Genomic DNA, 24,683 nt, shown 5'->3' on the forward strand with positions numbered 1-24,683 from the left:
TTATTTGTAATTGTTATTTTATTGATTGCTTATATAAGAAGTTTTTTTGTACACAGGTGCAGATCCAGAGCAGGGGTGGGGGGAATTGAGTGCTAGGGGTGCGGGGAATTGAGTGCTAGGGGTGCCCCTTCCCCTCCTCTTCTGATACAGCCAAGAAGAACTAATGATTAATATATTTTAAAAATCTGCCCCTGGTGCATGTCTGTTAATTAATGCCTAATCCTAGGTGTGCACGTAATTTAATGTACTCATTGAGTACAGTAAAAATTAACCAATTTAATAGTATCTGATTTTTATCTATACAAATTAAATTGTTATTTTATATAACTTGATTTTCGGAGTAGATCATAATATGATATGCACTCATTACACAAATATTTGAACATTGTGTGTACCGTTTTAAAATACCTAATTTACATATCAAGGTTATTTCTTGATACGGATCAGTGATCATGTGCATTGATCCATATAATCATGAGACAGAAAAACACAGTACTACTCTGCTCTCTCTGATGACAGTCTAGTGGGGCTTGAAATAAACAATGAAATAATGATGAATTTACGAACAATATGTACAGTTTTCCTCCTATTCAACGCAGGTTTGTATAATATTTAATAAAAGCTTCATATAAACATAAGCAATCTTTATTGTGTATTTGTATTTTAAAAATTATAATTTAATCTCGTTCGTTCCCTCCATGATGCTAGCCTACCTAGCCTAGGCCCTTTGACTAGTTTGCTACAATATTATATAGTACCTACTGACATCCAGATTGGTGTTACAGAAAAAGGGGACGTTTCGCCCCAGATGAACCTATTAAAACAGTAGATTCACACAGTTAAGTTCAATTTATGGCTCGTAGCTGCATCTTATAGGTTTCGAAATACAACAAAAGGTCTTTTTTAAATTTTTTTAAATTTTATAAACTTAAATTTTATATTTGTTTGATTCTCATGAAGTAATTGTTATTAATTACTGTGATAATAATTCTATGATAAGAAACCATGACTGCATAAACAAATGAATGGACGGTTGGCATACCAAAAGCCTCAACACTAGAATATTGACGGTGACAAGAATAAACGTTGAATTACTGTGACACACACAGTTGACTGTTACGAATACATCAGCAATAATAGTGTATTTATTTTTTTTTGTATTTAGCATTGGCTAATAAAAAGGATGTCTTTGGAATCCATTCTATTACCTTTGATACAGCTGATCTGCAAGTAATCTCCAGTGTGGACAGCAATTTACAAGTATGGGGACAAACGCATGAGTGCCATAATGTAAGAATTTAATTACGTAACAAGATAGTCAAAATCCCCATATTCCACTTGTGATGCTAGTCTGGGTTCCAGACGGAGTTTTGTCTTAATATTAGTAAAAAGATAAATATTTTGGCACATATGGCGTTTCATACGTATACTACTTGATTTTGGATACTCCGTCTGGGGAAACACGCACAAGTCACGTGGTTTGACACCAAGAATTCTTGGTGCATACGATTATCCGGTTGACTAGTTTCAGCTGCATGCGATTGGCTACTCACTCGTACACCGTTTTAATATTCATATTTCAGAATTTCAAAGACTCACAACAACTAAGATGATGCGCATGCGCTATGTTACGTTTAGACAATGTGTACTTGGGTACATTTATGAAGTTTCTGAAGTCTAGAAATTATTTTATATGCCTAGTAGTCTGGTAAACATTTGATGGGATTTTTCCCAAGAACATGAAAACTCGTCTTGATATGATAGGCTAGCTTCTCCACAAATCAAACATTGAATGGATCATTTATTACGCGGAGATAATTTGATTTAATTTCCACCCAGACCCTGTCCTGTTCTGTGTGGTGGTGTAGCCCTGTTGTGTGCCGGTGGTGGTATGTAGGCCTACTTTATTGGCGTTTTATTTGGCAGGTCATACGTGCGAGTTGAGTAGGACCTACAAAAGAGGCCTAGGCCAAGGACTAAACAATTAATAAACAAAACAACTTGGCATTACGATTTTATATTTCAACAGTCTCGATCGTACATTCAGCACTGTACGTAGGCCTACTCGATCTCTTTCATTTTGAAACAAAATGATCATTGGTTGATTCGAAATCCATATTTACATACCGCCCGCCCCATATAGCCAAATACGGTATGATAACCTACGTCATTCTTATCGGATGTTTGCGGTCTGCAAATCGATTTCTATACGTGTTTCACAAGTCTGTATTTTCAGACAAAAATCGCGGTCGAAATAAAAACAAATAAATAGAAAAAAAGATAATACAGACTTGGGGCAAGTCTATTGTGATGCCTGCATCATCATAAACCATAAGCCTAATAATACCGTAACTAAAGTAACATAAATACAGGTGCCACAGTACAGAATATTATGATACTGTACATATATTATGCCAGTTGGAGTTAAGCTGGGTGATTGCTACTAATTTTTGTTTATGTTTAAATTAAAGTGCGAGTTGATCATGCTAAAAGAGATTCACAAGTCTTCTCATGTACAACTTAAGATGGACACCAGGTATAGGACCAAGCTAGTGGTGGTGCCAGATCACGCTTACCATCTTAATACAACGAATGACTGCAGGTACAGTATTGTTTGTTTGTTTGTTTGTGTGTCTGTAAAGAAATATTTCAAGTAAGTCTGATGTTACTGTTGGCTTTGGTATAAGGCCATGCCTTGGTGGTTACAAGCTCATCCCTGACTTTGGCCCAAATTGATGCAAGTTTACTGGTCTTTGTAAATGGTAATTTTCCAAACAATAATAAATGATAATAGTATAAGTAAAACAAGTTCATAGATTTAATCTTTTTTTGCTTAGATGTAGGCATATTTATATACTGTACTGAAGAAAAACATTTTAATTTCCCTATGCAGTTAATGCATTAAAAAATTATGATTTGTCCAGATTTCTTCATGGTTGATATTAAAGATTACAATGTCTTTGTTTGCTAAAGCTTGGTTCCTGTTAAGACAACTCAAGGACATGCAACCCAAATAATTGTAACCAATCACAAGTGAAGGATAACCTGATCAATCACTTGTAATTGGTCAAATTACTTGCCTTGGGAGCATGTCCTTGTGTTTAGACCCAGTAAAATTAGATAACTTTAAAAACAAAGGGTTTTAGTATTTTGTATTTCCTGGAGCAAAATTTAATTTGTTTGAAATAACCTTCCTTATATACTGTACTGTAATTGAAAAACCCTTTTATTTTAGTTTAAAAGTTTGTACAATGTACAGTGCTGTATTTGAAATCATACCCGTAATTGATTGATTGATTTCCTGTTGAATCTTGTGCTATTTCATCCCTTTGTTTGAGTACAATACTTACCAGTAAAATGCTTAAACAAATATAGTCAATATCAAATTTCCCCTTATTTGATATTATTACCAATACTGTATTAATAGAAAAAAATGTCATTGCCATTTGATGTCTCGGATATTTACAAAGCAGGGGATGGAATTATAATGCTTTCTTTAATTTATCGACACTATTTACTGTAGATAGATACTTTCAATTTAAATATACCTTAAAGTGTTGAACAAGGAGAGAAATGAGCTATGAAAACAATACAACTACTATCAATGTAATTGATTTTACTGATAAATCAAAGCAAGCCCATCCAACATTGTATCTCCACTTTATAGAGTCTATAATGGGTTATTTTGGTTCATGTGTTATGACTGATTTCTTACCATAATCCCCTTCCCCCTTTCACAAATTATACTGTATTTCAAGAAATTCATTATTAATGCAACAATTACAAATGATAAAATATGTAACAATAATAGCATTCCAGCTTTTAATAAGAAAACATTTAAAGAAAACACAATTACAAACATTAAAAGATTCACAGACACATTGTGATTTAATGAACTATGACACTATTTCAGGCCCAATAAGAACTTTTAGCTATCAGCACTGTAGATGACAAGAACTTTTCCGTTTTAAAATTTTGTTAAGCAAGTCAAACATTTATTTTATCCTCAAAAGCTTTTATCTTTTTTTGGTCTCTCTCTAAAGTTATGTCAATAATTCTTCAATATAAGAAAATTATTTTATCTCAACTTTACTTTTGTTTTCATTCGTTTGCAGATTTGATACTCATTTTACAGAGAACAGTAACTACAGTTTATTTGTAAATGTTAATGACATGAACAACAGTCAACCAATCAAGTGTCATCTGATAGACCCAAAAGATATTGATTTATCTTATGTTCGTAAGTTAAACAAATAGTAATCTATTTATAAATACATGTTCTTTCCTCTGGACTTTCCAGATGAAATACAGTCATACTAATTATAAAATCTCGAAACAAACATTTAAACAAACATTTCGAATAAAAAGGTGCCTAGAATTGAGAGAGTTGATTTATTTACCTTTACACTGTGTCAGCAAAAATGCACAGTTGAACATTTAAATTGTGTAACCCGAGTCATACTATACCATAAACCTTCTAATAGTAACCCACACTCTAATAGTAACCCACACTCTAATAGTAACCCACACTCTAATAGTAACCCCCCCTTCTAATAGTAACCCCCCCTTCTAATAGTAACCCACACTCTAATAGTAACCCCCCTTCTAATAGTAAGTAAGAATAATCACCCAGGGTTACAATTAGAAGATTTACTGTACTTTAGAAAGCATAATGTAGAATTATAGGCCAGTGTAGCATTAGGGACCTACTGTATAGTCCATGGTAGCACTAACAGCATACAAATTTGTCTTGGTTACTAAACCACAGGAGTGAAACAAACTGGGTAAACCAGAGATAAACCGGTGTTCACAGTATAAACATATTGCGTACATCTTCCCGGTTTGTTGTTGTAAATTATAAAAAATACTGATGGCATTTTGTTTCGCATATTATATGAAATAAAAAGTTTGATTTAATTTATTAGTTTTATTTAAAAAAATCTTATTCATGCGTAGTAATAGTTTTTTTGTTGCCATTAAAATATATTCGTGGTAAGTATAATAAACGAATACTAGAGCGTTGTTATTCAGACTTATGTTGATGCTTTTTTTTTTATAGCTATTTTAGTTGCAATTGGAATTTATGTTGTGTTAGCAATTCTTTGTCTGCTTAGCAATGCCGGAATAAGGTATGTTTATACAGTGATAAGCCTTAATGCAGATCCTGGGGTATAGATAGTCCCCCTCCACCACTCCCAACATTGATGGTCCCCACCGTCATCCAATTTTGACAGCAACACCCCAAATAGAAGTACCAATAGCAACTTTCAAAGACTGGTACATCATACTTTCATTAAAATTTGACTGTGTGTGAAGACAGAAGAGACAGATGTTGTGTCTACTTTCAAAACAGATCTGCATCATTGAATCTGATGAGAAGAGTGATTGTAAATGATGAGGCTGATTAAGGACCATGTCAAATTTATTCTACTGCAGTATACTGCAGTAATGTACTACATTTTGTTAAACCACTGGTTTATGAAATAATTTAACAAGCATTTTTTTGGATAATCATACAAACTGTTTATTGCAGGAAATTCCTAATACACTACTACATTGTAATACATTTTCTGTTACACAATACATTTATTTTGTATTAGCATTACTGCAGTAACTGCATGATAATCATTTTTACATGGTCCTTAAAGAATGTCAGTGTTTATTGTGATGAAGACTAATTAATAAGAATTAGGTTGCAACTTAACCTTTTTGTCATTATTAAGACATTATCAAAATCTTTTATATTTTCTGAAAGGAGACAATTGATCTACAAGATATGCTGTTGCCTTGGTACCAGTAGATTAGTTAATAATGTATGTATTCTATATTTTTATTACTTATTTCAACAATCACATACTGTACCTTACTGATACTAATGTTCCAATTGTTTATTTGGGTTCGAAGTCTATGTTTCCCATGGTTTTAAACTCTCTGCACAGATACAGTTAAAGATTGGAAGCGCACGTCAAGTAATTTGACCAATCACAATGCGATAAACTGTCATTTGGCATTGGTCAACCCACTTGTGTTATGTCTACATCTTTGCGTTGCGTCTAAATGGGAACTAAGCTTAATTCGCTTAACAAAACAATTTGAAGTTTGGTTTAGCATTTGTTTATAGACATGATTATTTAATAATTTATGGTAATGTACTATCTATAAAGATTTCAAATGCATTGCCTTGTACCTGTACTGATATAATAATAATAATTCAAAATTTATTAATATGATTATGCTTTAAAGTTCCCTGTCTTAGAACACCTGGGCACTTATTCTAATTAAACATGTTCACTTTCTGATATTGTTAATAGGATCTTGGTGCCCCTGATGGTTCATTGAATGAACATTCAAACTCCATAAACCCAGAAGCTATGGCACAGCAACAAAGATCAAAACGCCTCAAATCTTTGGACACTTTCCGAGGGTAAGTAAGACTTGTTATGGCAAGAAGAGAATTTGAACATTCTCATTCATTCAAGTAGTATTCATTTAGAAAGATATCAATCTAATCCACTGGACTTGTTTAGTAAAAATACTAAAGGACATTTTTTCTTGGGTTAGGTTTGATAAAATAATAAAATTTAACTTTATATAGTTATACAAATGTGCTTTACTGTTGATGACAATTGAAACAGCAATATAAATATAACTGAAAAAAAAAAACTATTGTACTGCAGTTACTGAAGTGTGTCAACTGCAGATATTGTAAAGTCTTTCTCAAATCATTCTTGACTGAGACTTGAATAGTTTTGAATACAGCATTATATTTTACCTAGGCGGAAATGCACATACAGTATTCAGAATAACCAAACTATATATTATCATGAAATCATCTAAACCATGCCAATGCCATTTTTGTAACAAACTTATTAATAAATATTTACAATAATATAATTTGCACAAATAATAATATAAATATAATGTATATTTATAATAATGTAATATTATTTTGCATGTATTGTTTTTAGGATTTCTATTATAGTAATGATATTTGTTAACTACAGAGGAGGGGAATATTATTATTTTCAACACTCTCGTTGGAACGGTTAGTAAATTAATTGATTTACTAATTAATTATTTATTCGGTCTATTTCAGTATATACATAACAAACAAAAATGAAATTTGGTTATCATCTACACGACTACTACTTCCTGTCATTGTTCACTCTTAGTGTGACCTAGTTTATCTATTAACGTTAAGCTTCGTATGGCAAAGTGGAAAACTAATTGTATTTGTTGCTGTATTAATTTATTTTGTGAACATTTATTTTGGTACTAAATAAATAATTATTAGGTTTCAGATATACTGTAATCTTTGTAATCTAAAACCAAATAAAAAATAATAGTTTCACATCTTCTTCCTCATCAAATTGTTCAAATTATAGTTAAAATATCATGTATAGTAAACCTAGCTTGTATTAAAAGTTCACAATCAAATCCGAATCCTACTGTAATACCATATTCATATTTGTATGAAAACTATTGTTTTTTTAATGAAAAATAGAATTTGCCTTTACTGGGTGTTGGTAAAATTTCATTTTTATTTATATTTTGTTATATTTTAGGTTTAACTGTTGCTGATCTAGTATTTCCATGGTAAGTACAAACATGATAACATGACATCATACTTTCTAAACCATGTTTTCTAAACATTTTTTAGAATTTTAGGTCAGATAACTGATGGTCACTTTTGATCAATCAGAGGCCTGGCATACTGCATGTATCTTCTATATAATAATCATCAACTTTTAGTGTGACTTTTGTATTTTGATATGGTGTATCAAAATGCTATATTAACAATTAAAACATGATTTGATATTTAGTAATGAATTAAATAAATGTTTTGTACTATTATTAATATTCTTATTTTAGGTTCATCTTTATCATGGGCACGTCTGTTGCACTATCCCAAAATGTTTTGAAGCTGAAAGGTGTGTCTCCGAAACGTTTGTTCCTGAAAATAGTTCGCCGAGCGGTTATCCTTTTTGCTCTTGGAATCTTCATGAATTCTGGAGGTAAAATTAAACCTAATATGCAGTAATTTTACATGACAACAACCAACTTTAGGTGTTATGTTTAGCTCCATTGATTCAGACATTTCATGTAAAACTTTCTTCTCCTTACTGGAAATCTTTCTCCAACTTTCAACTATTATTCATATACAGTAGAGGCCCTATTCAGAGGACACCTCTATTTCTATTCAACGTCCCAAGGGAATTGCTTGTCTCTGAATGGAGCAAGGGAAAACACACATTTTTACACTAGAGTCAGTCCCAATTCAGGGGAAACCACCACCATTAAGGGACAATTTGTTGAGTCCCAATACTTTCTATAATTAAAATTGTACAGGCCCATCAACTTTCTTTTCTGATTTTGCAGGGTTTTCTCGTCTGCTTTCCCTTTATCTGAAGGGCCTAGATGCATTTTTAATACTAGGTACATTATACCAAATTTATCTTAATCATTTCATTTAAATTCTCTCTTCAATGTGTGCAGTCAACTATTGTGATCATCTGATTCAAAAAGTCTGGATACAAATTATTATTTTATAAATAAAGGTTCAATTATATTCTTTTATATTTCAATCAGCCAATATTACTACTAATACTATGTTTAAGTAATGTTCTGTTATATATCTGTAATATTGCTCTTTTTTCAGGTAGAAATGATTTGAGTGTTTTAAGAATTCCAGGTGTATTGCAGAGATTTAGTATCTGCTACTTTGTTGTCGCTACATTGGAGTTAGTATTTGGTAGAAAACCTCAAGGACAGTATGAAAGTCTCACGGTTAGTAACTTAATAAAGGCAAATTTACAAAGACAAGTGGTAACGGTAATAAAATATAGAATCTATGTTGTTCCTTATGACCATTTACACAATGCGCGGAGCGGACTGGCGGGTTCCGCTGAGGATAGAAACAGATTCTACGTGAGACAAGCTATGCGGTTTTCCGCTTACTGTTGCCGCTTGTCAGTGTAAATTGTCTACTGCTACTTGTAGTAGTCTTCCATTTTTATACCCCAGCTACTGTTTTACCATTAGCACTACATTATCTAAGAATATAGATCATCTTTCAGGTGGTTTGTTTTTAGTACTGTATTTGTTATACTGTCCTCTATTGTTAGCCACACTTTCAGTAATGTATCTATTTTTCTTATCTTTATTTTGTGTTTTTTAGCATGTGAATAGGAAACACACCCATGCTCATGAGTAAACCCATGCTAATGAGGCTAACCCATGGTTCCTACTAGTGATGCAATGCAACTGACGCAACATAACAAAATACCTTTCCAATAAATGTGTTTGCCCCCCCGCCTGCGTAAAATCAAACCTGCTTGTTGCGCGTCAACAATAGCATGCCGTAGACTTTGACTTCGTGCTGTACTATGTTTTTCTGCGTGAAATCAATCCCAGTTTTTGCGTTAGCATGCCGCATACTTTTGAGTATGTACTGTACTATGTTTTCCAGTGTTTTTTTGCCTTGCGTTGTTGCGTGAAATCAAACTGATTTGATTTCCCGTGACTATGTTTGCAGCACTGTTGGTTGCATTATTGGTTTCCACTTGTGATTATGCAATACAGCACCTTGCGTCGATATGCAGCTGTATTATGTTGCATTCCAGTGGGAACCACGCTTTAGGCAGACATACTGCTATTGGCTGTTATTCCTGCATTATTATCTATTTTTGGTCTTCTTCTTAATGTTTCATATTTGTGCTTTACCAGAAAGTCATACTCATACTCTGCTGATTTCTATATGCACATTTTAATTGATTATTAATTGTCTTTCGTAGCCTCGTTGGTACACGCCATTACGTGATGTGATTGATTATTGGATTGAATGGCTTGTAATAATTGTTCTGCTGGTGGTTTATTTCTGCCTCACTTTCCTTTTACCAGTTCCAGGCTGTCCAACGTAAGTAACCAAATTGTTAAAGATGTATTGTCCCCCTGAAAAAATATTTTTGTAAAACATTTTTTGTTGAATATACCATTTTCTTGTCACATGATAGTGACACTTTGGTCAAAAATTAGATTGGAAAAAAAAGGCCATATACATGGCTGCAGTCATGTGCGCAAATTTGAGTTAGTGTTAACCGACCGACCAACATAGATAATAAAAATTTACCTGAAAAAACTGTAATCACACGACTAAAAATTTACCTTACCTTATTTAAAGCAATAATAGTCAAATTGGCTGCCAGTCAATTGGTTGATTTATCTAATTCCTACGTTGAAGAAACATTGTAGAGTAGCTACTAATTTACATCCTTCGTAGTTCATCTTATTTGCAAACAAAATTAAATTCATATTGAAACATAATTTCTTAGTAAAGAAATAATAAAATTGAAATGAAATGACAATACAATTATTGAAGGTCAATATATAAAGCAATATGTTTTATCTTCCACACATACTATGTTTTTTTAATTACTATCAAATTTGTTACTATAATTGTTATTTTTATGTATTTTTAATATATGTGTGGAGAATATTTGTTGAATTAACGAATCCATGATTAATATAATTTTATGATATATTTATGTTATTGAATTACTTTTTGCTCTTTTCAAGTGGGTACATAGGACCAGGAGGTTCACTTCAGCAATTAGCCAATGAGACGGTTGACAACTGCACAGGAGGTGCAGCCAGGTATATTGATGAGAAGTTGTTTTCCCTCCACCATATCTACCAGCATCCAACGTGTATGGTAAGCTTTGCCACAGTTTGGTTGCACATTTTACTATTGGGGTTGGGATAGGAGGACCCCTTTTAAATATTTGTTTTTTTCTTTGGTGTGGGATAGGGGTTGAGAGGGATTGTCCCCCTCACATATATACCTAAACATTTGTGGGAACAAATATATTGGAAGCAGCAGCTTCTTGTGAATGCCTGGTATATCCCAAGACCATTTAACAGAACAATGCCGTAATGTATGATTTTTCTGGGAGGGATAGGGGTGTGGAGGGATAGGGGTGTAGAGGGATGCCCCCCCCCCCCTCACATATACACCTACAAATTTGTGGAAAAAATATATTGGAAGCAACAGCCTCTTGTGAATTCCTGGTATATCTCATGACCATTTAAACTGAACAATGACGTAATGTATGATTTTTCTGGGAGGGATAGCGGTGGAGAGAGATTGTCCCCGCCACATATACACTTTTTGTGGATGCCTGGTATCTCATTAAACTGAACGATGCCGTAATGTTTGATTCTTACCTCTAGGTCAAACGTCTGCTTAAATTACATTCTAAATAATAAAATAAAAACAAAAGTTTATGATTATTATTCTTTTATTTAATTCATTGATAATATAACATAATAATTATATGACAATGTAAATTTATTTTTTCTCAATGAAAAAAGTTTGTTATCTACCTTCACAATTGAGTAGTGTTAGTAAAAAGATGATTGTTTTCTATTTAGGTAATATATAAAACGGGAGCTTTTGATCCGGAGGGTGTGTTGGGATCAATTCCATCAATATTTCTCACGTTCCTTGGCTTACAGGTAAGTCTCAGAATAATGCGATACATATGTATAATTATTTGAATAAACATCTTTTATATTGCTTGCATTAACATTTATATTATTCAAATTGTTCTCTAAGAGCAATAATATCATGACAATGGAATTGGAAAAAAATATTATTTTGGTATAAATTTATTTCTAATTACTTCATAACAATATAAAATAATATTCATCTACAGTACTTTATTTTACTTACATATTTTACATAATCTACTGTTTTTTTCATCTTCTACCTCTAATGGTTTTACTTTTAGTTACTACACTAACTGTATTTTTTGGTAATCACATGCACTGTGTTAATTGCATTGAATATGCCATATATTTACGGAACAAACTAAAATCAAACATTATTGCAGTAAAAAGAAATACTGTATAGTTACTGCAGTAGAATAATTTGACATGATACCTGATTGAAATGCACTCAGTCTTAGTTTATTACATATTGTTAATATCAACAGTCACATTGTATGGTTTTATATTGATTTAACAATTTTTTTTTATTTCAGGCTGGAAAGATTTTCTTAATATATCCAGGATATAAAAGCAGAATTAAAAGGTTCTTTGTGTGGGCACTGATAACGGTAATAAAAGATATACATAGATTAGCAGTGTGTTTTAAGGGCTTAATTGGTGTTATATATCAAATGTTTTAGACATAACATATAGCCAAAGGCTATAAAGCAATATACATTTTGTTTTATATAAACCATAGTAAATAAATTCTTTTGAATACAGTAACGTGTTTGTCATTAATTCAATTTCAATGTACAATTTATAGAATGTTTATATTATATGGTATTTTAAAAGGCTTGTTATATCATTTACTGAATGTTGTATCAAGTTTAACTTATGTTTAATTATGTGTATGTTTCCTTATTTCAGGGTGCAATTGCAACAATCCTTTGTAAGGGAACAAAAAATGATGGATGGATTCCAGTAAATAAGAACTTATGGTAAGAAAAATAAAATATTATGAAATGCAATGTGTTTTGTTTTTGAAAAAAAAGTATGTTGGCAAAAAAATATGAGTTGGTTTTTTTGTGTGTGTAATTGGGCATTCAATTTACAGTACGAGTAAATTTTCTATAGTGTACCAATCTGTTTTACCAGTAGTAGTTTAGCAAGATTACATAATCATTTATAATGTAATTAAACACAACAAAACAATTTTTCAATATAAAATTTAATTATACAGCAATTATGGTGTACTGTATATTTGATTATGTTATTTAGTGTCAAAGTGTTTTAATGGTTCAGTATCCTTTAACAGCCATCATCTAGTCGCAGGCCTTGCATTCTTAAATATTTCTCTGTGGAAGCTAACTTTCCACCAAGAAAAAAATATAATGCACTAGACATATTATAGTATGCTAGACTAGTACTAAATCTAGGCGTGCACACTACTAATATTTATTTTTCTTTAAAGGTCTATTTCATTTGTGCTTGCATTGTCAAGTATGGCATTTATCCTTCTCATTGCTTGTTACTATACTATTGATGTGGTCAGGATTTGGTCGGGTGCTCCCTTTTTCTATCCAGGTAATTAACAAAATCTGTTATTGGTCAGATGTTTGCTTTACTCTGACATAATATGTAGTTTATTCTATATGTAGTACTGTATTAGACAGGAACCCACAACCTTCAGATCATCATTAGGAAAACTATATGTATGAAATGTATCTAGATTTATATAACTAATCCCAGGGCCTTAGCCACCAGTACAGTTGGTAAGGTTTCTGCCTTACCACTTTTTCACAGAGGCCTTTAAAAACCCAGTGGCCTGCACAGAGATTGTTTTTTTCTCACGAAAACCACACTGAATCCTCAAATGTAACTGCATTATTTTAAATTGTTGAATATCGTAATTGTGGTACAATCATTCAGGCAATCCTTGCATACGAAGCAGATAAGAATAGGTTCCCGCATTGGAGTAGTTGGTTTAACTTCAAACAGAGTATCTGATGGCTGCAGCTATATTGAGTGGTCCCTCTCCTGAGCTGTTGGAGTTCAATGTCTATTTCTTATACAGATAATAATATGTCTATGAGGAAATAATATATGTCTCAGTCTGACAAGTAGCGCATGGATTTTGAAGCAAGAATTGTATTAAATGAATAACGTTTTGTTAATATCTCTTTGTTTAAATACAGGTATGAACTCCATTTTCCTGTACATCGGCCATGAAGTTTTCCAAGATTACTTCCCATTTTCTTGGGTTCCGTATGTGGGAAATCATACCGAATATCTTGCCATAAGTCTGATTGGGACCAGTCTATGGGCACTGATTGCTTTCTACCTTTACAAGGTGAAATTCTTTTTAAAGATCTGAAGACTTTTGCTCAGTCATGCATCAAATATGTAAATATTTTAATTTACTTCAATTCACTGTACTCAATACAATGCCATTATAATAACCAGGATGTGGGTTTTATTTGCGGTGTTGTTTTTAAAAAGTTAGAATATTCTATGTCTTAACTGTTTAGCCAATTGCTCACTCTATGAAATCTCATAGGATAGGAGATATGGGGGTGGGGTAAGATTTGATATTGTATTATGAAGATTATTTTGAAGAAAGTAAAATGTTACTAAATGAACAATGTTAAAAATTATTTTTTGTACATAACTAACATATGGGCATATACTCTAATAGTATTCATTAGCATAATTAAATAAAATGCCTTGTTTTATTGTTATCATTATTTATATTGTATTGGGTAAAAGCTACATTCAGATCCAAGCACCAGCAGGTTGATTCATCTTTCATAAACCAGTATAAAGCTCTGTTTACACTTTCAAACTTTATGTGACAGAAAATGTGATGTGCTCGCATATGGACACAATGATCTCATATCTCTACCATTTTTGGGCATACCACTACCATATATGGGCACATCACACTGTTTTTGTCAAGCTAGTTTGATAGTGTAGTGCATATTAATTTACTTATTTATAGTTAAATGTATGTATTTTGAAAAAAATTAAAATTATAAACAAATTATATTTTACATGCTAGTTAAAGTCATGTATAATGAAATATTTTAAAGAAAACTGTTAATTATTAAAAATTCTATCAAGAAAGTTGGTTTCATTCAATTCATCGTTTTATAAAATAAATATTTTTAAACTATAATAATTAAGCCATGAACTATTTTTGTTTAATTTTGTATTTTAATTAATTTATACATTTTACATATTTTATTAATAACAATTATTAATCTAAAATGTTTGTAATATTATCATTTATTTGTATATATTGTTATTATTATAATTATTATGCCTATATACATAATGAGTCAATTATGAATATCATAATACTAAATTGTACGAGACTGATAATAAAAACAAACTCTGTGAAGCAAGCCATTACGACACTAATGTGAACTTTATTTATGTATCTGTATCAATACTATTTACAATATGTATACTTTTATCAAGGGTGTTGACAATAAATTGACCAATAAAAATGAATCAAATAAAAACAATGAACTAATCAAAATACTAGTGATAAGTTATGTCAGAATAGCCTACGAAAAACAAGACTCATTTTGTTAATTAACATTCATATAGAGTAAATTATAAATATCAGTTTCATAAAATATTTTTTTTTGTTTATTTTAATTCAAATATTGATTTTAATTAATATAGTAATGTAGTATTAACTTTATAGTAATATTTTAGTTATAATTTTGTTCAAGTATCGGGTTGCTATTATTGTAATCATATATTTTAATTTAAATTATGGACAGATCCATTAGGCATTATGTATAAATAAATCTACTTATATATCAAATACCGTTTTGTACAATGTTTGTAAAACATTGACCAATTTTGTTTACTTTCCATCATTTTTTTCCTGAATCATTACATTTTCATTGATGAAAAACATTGATATTGACAACCAATTCGATTTAAACATCTCATTTGGACACTATCACATAAAATTTTCGATCATCGGTGAAAAAAATGTTGTACTGTAAATTCTGTAATGGAATAGTCCAAGCAGGTGCAGTTATTGATATGGTAATTACGTGTGATTTGAATATGAGGAGTATTTCGTGTATTCCACTTGGAAATAGACAGACATGGATGATACCGGCGTGAGAGGATTGTTGATTTTACACATGTACTGTTTAGTAGTAGAGGTAAAAACAAACTATATATTTTGTATTTATTATGTAGGCCTCAAGTTTAGGATGAAAGAAAGGTAAATGATGGCTTTCGGGACAAATTGAGCTAAAAAATTGGACATTGACCAGCTCTGGCAATACTTAGATGGCCGTAAATAATTAAAAAATTAATGAATACATGTGTACAGTATCGCTGTCGTCCATACCGGCCACCTGTCTAGCGTAAAATCGCGTATATTGCGCGTAAACGGCGTAATTGTTGCGTACTTGTTTCCCAGGCAGCCCTATAGTAATCAGTAAACATACATGGAGGATGCCTATGTTTTCCATCGCTTCCAGGACATCGACGTCGTGACAGACAGGATAGCATTGAAGTAGTATTGTCACTAGTTATTGTTTATTTTTTTAACATTTGGCAAAGTAAGTTGAACTTTTATTTATGTGGTATTCAGAGAAAATTAATTTTTTATTTTAAAAATATTTATTTCCTGCGCTTCAGAATATTAGACTGGAATTTAGACTGAAGATTAGACTTAATATTGAAGTTGCATATGCCACAGTGCAATGGCCGGGTATGACTTAACAAAACACATAGTTGCACTGAGGACAAAGAGAAGGGAAATATATTTCTTTTTATTTACTTATTGTTCTTTTTAAAATCCTGTATTACTTTTGTTGATGTTATTTTGTACATAATTTAGTTTAAGTTTCCTTGTAAATAGGCCTATTATCAAATCTTGTTTTCTTCTTTCACGTTATTGTACTTAGTCTGAACGCACCTTCATCCAAGAAGTGTGCCACTTTTTCAAAAGTGTAGCTTCCAAATAAATTATTATTATTTATTGTATTGTAACGTATACATTCTATTTAGTTTTGCAAAAGTTTAACTATGAATGAAAAACCCACACTTTCTATAAAGTTGTTTTTGATCGAATATAGAAAACTATAAAGGGGTCATTAAGTAACTAAACTATTTCGAACAAACCACAATTGGTTGCATTGTCATCGTACGGTGCATTGGATCCATAATCAGTAATCGCAAAACAAAAATGTGTGTCGACTTTTTGTTGTATTTGGAAGGACGTGCAACCGGGTGTTGAAATACAGAATTTAAAACAACGTAGGTTGCTTCTGGGGGCACAGCGAACACCGACAGCGAGTGTATTCAAGGCGTGTGACGTCAAACACTTCCTTTTCCCTGTTGGTGCAAACACAATTCTTGCACTGTACGGTCCTGTAATAAAAATTTTTTAAATTGTGTCATTTTTTAGTTAGAAATAGTAAGATGCTCATATTGGTTTATATTTCAATATATCGATACCAATATATTTATTATTTGATTTGGTAAATCGATTATATAGAAATAATATTGATTACTTTAAATGGATTGTGAATTCTGCGTTACCTTCGTTGGTCATTTGGGCTACCGTAGTCAAAATAGGTGTGGTCGGGATTACTGTTGTTGATTCTATAAAAATAAACAAATATTAGTAAGTTGTTGCCATTTAAAATGTGCTTTTTAACGACTAGATTGATCGATTGATTGACTGATACAGGTTATTGTAAGTAAGATCATTGATTGATGGTTATATCTATTGGTTGATGGATTGATTCATTGACTGATACAGGTTATTGTAAGTGAGATTATTGATTAATGATTATATCTATTGGTTGATTGATTGATTCATTGATTGATACAGGTTATTGTAAGTAAGATTATTGATTGATGATTATATCTATTGGTTGATTGATTGATTCATTGACTGATACAGGTTATTGTAAGTAAGATTATTGATTTATTATTATATCTATTGGTTGATTTATTGACTGATTGACTAATACAGGTTATTGTAAGTAAGACTATTGATTGATGATTATATCTATTGGTTGGTTGATTGATTGATACAGGTTATTGTAAATAAGATTATTGATTGATGCTTATATCTATTGGTTGGTTGATTCAGGTTATTGTAAGTAAGATTATTGATTGATGATTATATCTATTGGGTGATTGATTGATTGACTGATACAGATTATTTTAAGTAAGATTATTGATTGATGATTATATATATTGGTTGGTTGATTGATTGATTGATTAACACAGGTTATTGTAAGTAGGATTATTGATTGATGATTATATATATTGGTTGGTTGATTGATTGATTGATTGACACAGGTTATTGTAAGTAAGATTATTGATTGATGATTATATATATTGGTTGGTTGATTGATTGATTGACACAGGTTATTGTAAGTAAGATTATTGATTGATGATTATATCTATTGGTTTGTTGATTGATTGATTGATACAGGTTATTGTAAGTAAGATTATTGATTGATAATTATATTTATTTGGTGATTGATTGATTGACTAATACAGGTTATTGTAAGTAAGATTATTGATTGATGATTATATCTATTGGTTTGTTGATTGATTGATACAGGTTATTGTAAATAAGATTATTTATTGATGATTATATATATTGGTTGATTTATTGATACAGGTTATTGTAAGTAAGATTATTGATTGATGATTATATATATTGGTTGATTGATTAATTGACTGGTGGTCAATTGGCCTGATATATTTACATTTTGATTGTACATGAATTACCTTCGGTAGTTTGGTCAACCGTCGTCATCATAGTGGTCGAGATTTGTGTCGTTGATTCTATAAAAGTAAACGCAGTTACTTATTAGATTTAACTAACTCATTGATTGATTGATTCATTGATTTACGAATATACATAGGCATACCTTTCGTCGTTTGATCTAACGTTGTCACAAAAGGAGTGGTTAGAGGAGCTGTCGTTGGTTCTATAGAAGATTCAATTCAAGTCAAAAAAACATTTATTTACGTCTAAAGACAAAAAGTAACAAAAATAATAATGACAAGAGAAAATTTAGAACCCAAAAGATGAGAATCTTGTTGTCTTTACAATTAAATATAGATATTATGAAAAAACTAATAAAAATAAATTACATATATTAATTAAAAAGAAACATTAAAGACGAACTATAACATAATTTATCTATTATTAACAATGGTTTTGATAAATTCCATTAATGTGATTTATATAGCTTCTTACAGTGTGATGTAAAACAAAATATACACAGCTTAACATTGAAGTCGGAATAAAGTATTTGGTTAAAAGGACAAAGCCTTCAGTTTTCAAAGAAACACTTCTAACTAACTTTATTAAAAAATCCAGTCCAAAAAATGGTATGTATACCTTCGGTTGTTTGTATCAACGTGGTTGATTCTTCTGTTGAGAATGTCAGGCCTATAATTAGATTGAAAGCTAACATCAACTAAAATATTTATTAACGACAATTTGTATACGTTTCGACAAAAGGGTCATTTAAGAGTGTGTGACTATTTCCAAAACTTGAATGGGAGTACTTCATATCTTCTCCTACATCTCATATAAGATGGACAAACACAATTGCTTACCCTATTAAGAAAATATTAAGAGAGACTTGAAGACCAATAATTATTTAAAAACAAGATGAAAATTTGTCTTCATACGGTGTAATGCGCGGTAGTGATTCTCAGTGCACATTATGATAATTATTTTTCCAGTCATCGACAAATCCGTCTCATTTGTATCAAACGTGGTGTACCAAAGAAGGTTAGGTTAAGATACCAGGCGTGACATGTGAACACATTAGATTTTGTATCACGATTATCATCATTATCAGTGTTATTATTATCATTGTTATTATTATTATATAATAGATCGTGCATATCGTGTATTAAAGTCAAACCTTTTTCACAAACATAGGCTCCAGCTGAAGTGGCACAATTTATATTACTCCAACGTCCATCACTACAGAAAAAGACTACACAGTAGAGTGCACCAGACGGGTCACCTGGTATCCACCCTAAAGGAATAACAATTTATAATAGCAATAATAAACATTAATATATATAATTAGAACCATTGTATGGGTGTCATGAAACATAAGATCATGAAAGCTAAGACCCCTAAAACCTAAGATCACAAAAGCTAAGACCCCCTAAGACCTAAGATCACAAAAATTAAGACCCAAAACCTAAGATTACAAATTCTAATTGTTTGATATATTTACTCCGTTGTGTTGGTTTCAAGGGGTATTTCCCTTTCGCACCTGCATTATATTTTTACTTCAAAATAATTCTACTAACTTTATTCTGAATACCACACCTTAGAATTAGGCCTCATGAGTACTTTTATAAAAGAGATTCACATAAAAAGTAATAAATAAATATATATAAGTATTGTTTATAGATAAAAATTACAGACGTGTTTCTTTCGCATACTCAACTTTAAATATTTTAATTTTATGGAGCGCCAAAGGAGCAACAATAATAGAGGGCGTCTACATGAATGCATTTATTGGTGAAATGCACCTTTAATTTGTTCAATATATTTTGTCACTTTGTCAATAAAAATACTGTAATATGTTACTGCTGATACTTCTCTATTTTCAAAGAATATTAATCGATCTTAAAATCAGCATCACTACTTACCCTAGGCCTAGTCATAAGGGCGACCTATAGGGGATAGGAATAATTTGTCGATTTTATTTTTAAAGTTAACGAAACCGTGTAAATTATCAACAGTAACATTTTATTTGTATTGACAGTGACAAAATATATTGAATTAAACATGATTTTCACAAAAAAATTAGTTAAATAGATGGATTCCAGATACCTTGTAGCTCTATTAATGTTGTTTTTTTTTGCGTTCCATAGAAACAAAATATTGAAAATAGAGTAGGCCTATGCGAAATTCGCATGAAAAAAACGTCCGTAAAATCATCAATTTATTTAAAGAATGTATTGTTATTTTATTGATTTTTTTTTTATCTAATTATAAGGTGTGGTATTATTCAGGATAAAGTTAGTTAACAAATTTAGAGTTAAAATACATGGCAGGTGCGAGAGAGAATTATTGGTAATCTTAGGTCTTAGGTTTCATGATCTTAGGTCTTAGGAGGTCTTAACTTTCGTGATCTTATAGGTTTCGTGACACCCCCATGGTAATCACTAAAGTTGTTTATTAAGTGATTAATATATTTTATAGTTTTACGAGTTATTAGTGGTCGGCACGCTGGTTTTAAACCAAATAGCTATTTGAAGTTAAAAGAGCATTATTGCACAATACCATGTGTGAAGAGTTACTCTTCCCATCAATACTTACTTTCATAAACGTTTCCTTCACCACTCTCCCATTTCCAAGTTCCTTCCACAGTGATGTCATTAAGGCCAATCCAAAATCCATAGCAACCTGGTAAGATAGTTTGCAGAAACGTATTTTCCCCTGCAGATGTTATGGTTACAAGGTTGGCACCATGCGATTGACAGCTTGATTTTGCACTGGACCAAGTGCCACTTGCCAAAACATGTTTGTAACAGCTTCCAGCATAAGGAACCCAAGGACTCGTACATCCACTTCCTGAAAAAAATAGGATTTGTAAAGGGTTTCGACAGACATTCCCATCCACCCGTCTCTCTTCTCCCAACTTGAACTAATGTGATCAGCCATGCTTAAAATAACTTTTATTGACGTGTTCAGATCTCGGCCAACTGTCGTACGTAGTATTGTCTATCTCAATATCATAGTTTTTTGTTTTTGATTTGATATTGATTGAATTTATACTTCCAGTACGTGTCGGTATAAAGCATATTAATTAGCGCATTTGTTAACTTGTATACTGTAATGATAAACGTGGAGCGTAAACATGTTTACTTGCTGTGTAAATGATGATGATTATTATATTCGATATTTTTAATAAACTGAACTTGCAAAGACAATTTGGATCAATATCTTCCAAGGCTGACTAGACAACCAAGCTGGTAGGAATAACGTATGTTTAAACATCAATTATAACAAGCAGCTGTAATGACGTCAAAAGACCGAATGTAATGTCACATACACATCAATTACCTCGCTACCAAATACGGCTATACGGTACCATCTTCGAGACGTGATATGGCTGCGCGCATCCGGTTTGAAATTAAAAAATCCGGCTCTATAGCTTTGAGGACATGTCCCTGTAGTATATTTATGCTAAATCTCAGTACTACAACGAATAAAGGAGGAGTAGTACTTTATAAATCGTACTTTTTGCTCAATAGTGTCCAGATGGAGGAGGAGGAGAAGATGAGTGAGTCCTAGACTCGGGTACCCGAGTAATAAAAACGTTACAAGGAGTAATTAGCTTCTTCTATTTCAAACCAAAGTGTTTTATTGTTAGTCGATAAGCCTTGATCATTATTACTTTTATATGATTACGAAGGCCTAATGGTTGTGAAGTGCAATTCAACACTTTCCTGATGTTCAACGTTCAGTCTGTTTAAATCAGTGTATTGTAACTGCACGAAATTATAATATCCCAGCCATTTAATGTTTATAAGAGCGGAATCAAAAGAATAGATTAATAAGTTGAAATATTGGACGTCAATTCATGTTTAACTCATTTTTCGTATGTAAACTTGTATACAGTAAATTTATTCGCCTCTCTCTTAATGCATGATTCGCGCGAAGGCTACGCCCATGAAAAAAAATAAGGCGCGCGAGTCTATAAATATATGTAGAATCGAAGCTTCTTACAAATGAAAATAAATTATTTTGTTTTTTGGGGGTTATAGTTACGGGTAAATAACGGGCCCACAAACCCACCTTAACATACCAGAGTTTAATAGGATTTCTTTTTTAATAGATACGTTGAACTTAAGAATAACGTATTTATTCCAATATTTGTATTGGGTCATCAAAAAGAAATTACTATTAAATAAAATTCATACAGAGTTGGTTGAGAAAGCTTTTATTACAAAATAACAGCCTTAATACACGTTTCTCATGGCTACCGCTTACGTATTTTAGGCCTAAGCATATCTTAGTATTTTATTTTATCGATAGGTAGTTTACAGTCGCTCTCTTTCCGACACCGGTGTCCGATAAACTCATCATTTAGAAATGTTTAGCATACAGTAACGAATATGCAGCTAAAACAAATCGATAGTTAAATGTATTACTGTATAGGTTTACATCAAAGCCATTAAATGGTATACAATAATTACTGTTTAAGATGGCGGAGTAGCAAAAATAGTATTTATACAGTCCATCATTGGAATAAAAAAACAATCATTATTTTATTAGTTTGTAAACTGTGAGTCAATTATATTAGTAAAAATTAAAAAACTTACCTAACGTAAAATTGCCATGGAAAGAAATTAAAATGACTACGATTATTAATCGCTCAAACTTTGTTCTATCATGCATGGCAGTATTTGCTGTAGATGATTACACCAGCTTTTCCAGTTATCCTTCTAACAACTAATTATGATTAAAACATTTAATGTTGGTAAGAGCATTTAAACGCAAAGGAGCATGGGACTGTTTATCTAAACATAAAAAAACACATTAAATCATCATTTTGAAGTAGATACGTCTTCTCTTTGGCCGTACTTTCCATCCAAATCGATATTCTTGGTAAAACCGTAATATTATAAATAACATATGTTTTAAAGATATATTGTCCCCCTGAAAATTGAATTGAATATGTCATTTTAATGTAACATATTAAATATTTATCCACTTTTACAAAAAATTAGATCGAAAAAAAAATGTATTTACCTGAAAAAACTGTAATTTAAAGCAAAAAATTGTCAAATTGGCTACCAGCCAATGTGTTTTTGGTTGAATTTAATCATTTATTTTGTCATTTTATAAGTGAAAACGTGATTTTTTATTCTACAGAAGTGATTAACTTTATTGAAACTACAAAATAACATATTCAAAGTCTGATTTAATTAATCTTCATTTTTCATGTTTTTGGACAATACATCTTTAATTGTTCGTCCGTTAGACCCGCAAGCATTGGCGTTACGAATTATTGCGATCCCAGGGGGATATTAGGAACGCAAACGAGTGTGTTTTTTACTTTGATAGGCAACCACATTTATTCATCAATCATTAAAAAATTGCATCATTAACATATTATCAATACTTCACATAATTCTTCTTCGTGCTTTTGTAATTTTAACTAACATATAGAAAATAATAATATTACTTTTCTTATGGCTCGACATTAGCGAATTGTAGTTAGCTCATTTCTTACGTCACACCTTATTCATGTTTACTTTGTGACGTTTCATGAGGGGTCCCCTACTTATGTACGAAAAGAAATATTGCGCCCCGGCCCATTTCACCTAATAAAATATCGATTTGTTCTTTTTATATTTTTAAATAGTTAAAAAGAACCTAATTTTAAAATTGATTTGTTTATGTCTATTTCATATTATATTCCCTTTTCCATGTTAGATTCAACTTGTATGTATATAACAATCAAAGTAAATTTGTGAAAATGAACGAAATCTAATTATCACAATACAGTATCTTAAAAAATGCCAATCTTAATTTATTACAAGATACATTTCCAGTATACAACATTTCAAGGTATATCAATTCTGTTTAAAACTATAATACAGTCTGCATGACACGATGATGATGAGGCGGGGGTGGTTGGCCGTCAAACTTTAAAACTTAATTGGTCTCCTCTCTGCACTTTATTTGTGCAGACAGGAGACGTATTCACATATAAACATATTTTTGTTCTAATTAGGCCTATACGTGTTATAAGAAAGAAGAAGAAAAGAATGTTAAAAGAACACTTTAAAAAGACAATTGCACTCTATATTTAATTTTAAAATGCAAAACAAATTAAACTATTTCAAACAAACTGCAATTGTTTACATTGATTGTATACGGTGCATGTCCATGATCCTCGAGGGCAAAACAAGAGTTCGTACCCAGCTGTCGTTGTATCTGGAATGACGCACAACCGGGTGTCGAAATACAGAATTTAAAACAACGTAGAACACTTTGAGTGGAATGATGAGCACGTACAGTCAGTGTGCGCAGGGCGCCTTCCGTCAGACATTTTCTTGCCTTTGTCGTCGATACAAACACCAATCTTGCAGTGTATGGACTAACTAAATCTAAAATACATCAAGATATTAATTATAACAAT

General features: G+C 31.5%; 1 protein-coding gene across 1 annotated transcript; it reads left to right on the top strand.

Annotated features, from left to right (window-relative positions):
• Positions 1 to 164: 164 nt before the first annotated feature.
• On the top strand, positions 165 to 15,315 carry LOC140051878 (heparan-alpha-glucosaminide N-acetyltransferase-like). The gene is made up of 18 exons (XM_072097209.1): positions 165 to 599; positions 1,166 to 1,290; positions 2,472 to 2,602; positions 4,116 to 4,240; positions 5,060 to 5,129; positions 5,756 to 5,813; positions 6,312 to 6,424; positions 6,969 to 7,045; positions 7,566 to 7,596; positions 7,873 to 8,015; positions 8,660 to 8,787; positions 9,795 to 9,916; positions 10,576 to 10,711; positions 11,431 to 11,514; positions 12,042 to 12,116; positions 12,418 to 12,488; positions 12,962 to 13,074; positions 13,686 to 15,315. The coding sequence occupies exons 1-18, from the start codon at positions 551 to 553 to the stop codon at positions 13,862 to 13,864; spliced, it is 1,830 nt and encodes a 609-aa protein (XP_071953310.1). The 5' UTR covers positions 165 to 550; the 3' UTR covers positions 13,865 to 15,315.
• The last annotated feature ends 9,368 nt before the right edge of the window (positions 15,316 to 24,683 follow it).

The sequence above is a fragment of the Antedon mediterranea genome, chromosome 6 (assembly GCF_964355755.1).
Source record: "Antedon mediterranea chromosome 6, ecAntMedi1.1, whole genome shotgun sequence".
In the NCBI taxonomy this organism is placed as follows: Eukaryota; Metazoa; Echinodermata; class Crinoidea; order Comatulida; family Antedonidae; genus Antedon; species Antedon mediterranea.

Coding starts and splice junctions, on each gene's coding strand:
- LOC140051878 (XM_072097209.1), top strand. CDS start 551: ATGATGAATTTACGAACAATATGTACAGTTTTCCTCCTATTCAACGCA. Junction 12,117..12,417: donor TTGTGTGGGCACTGATAACG/GTAATAAAAGAT, acceptor TCCTTATTTCAG/GGTGCAATTGCAACAATCCT. Junction 13,075..13,685: donor TGCTCCCTTTTTCTATCCAG/GTAATTAACAAA, acceptor GTTTAAATACAG/GTATGAACTCCATTTTCCTG.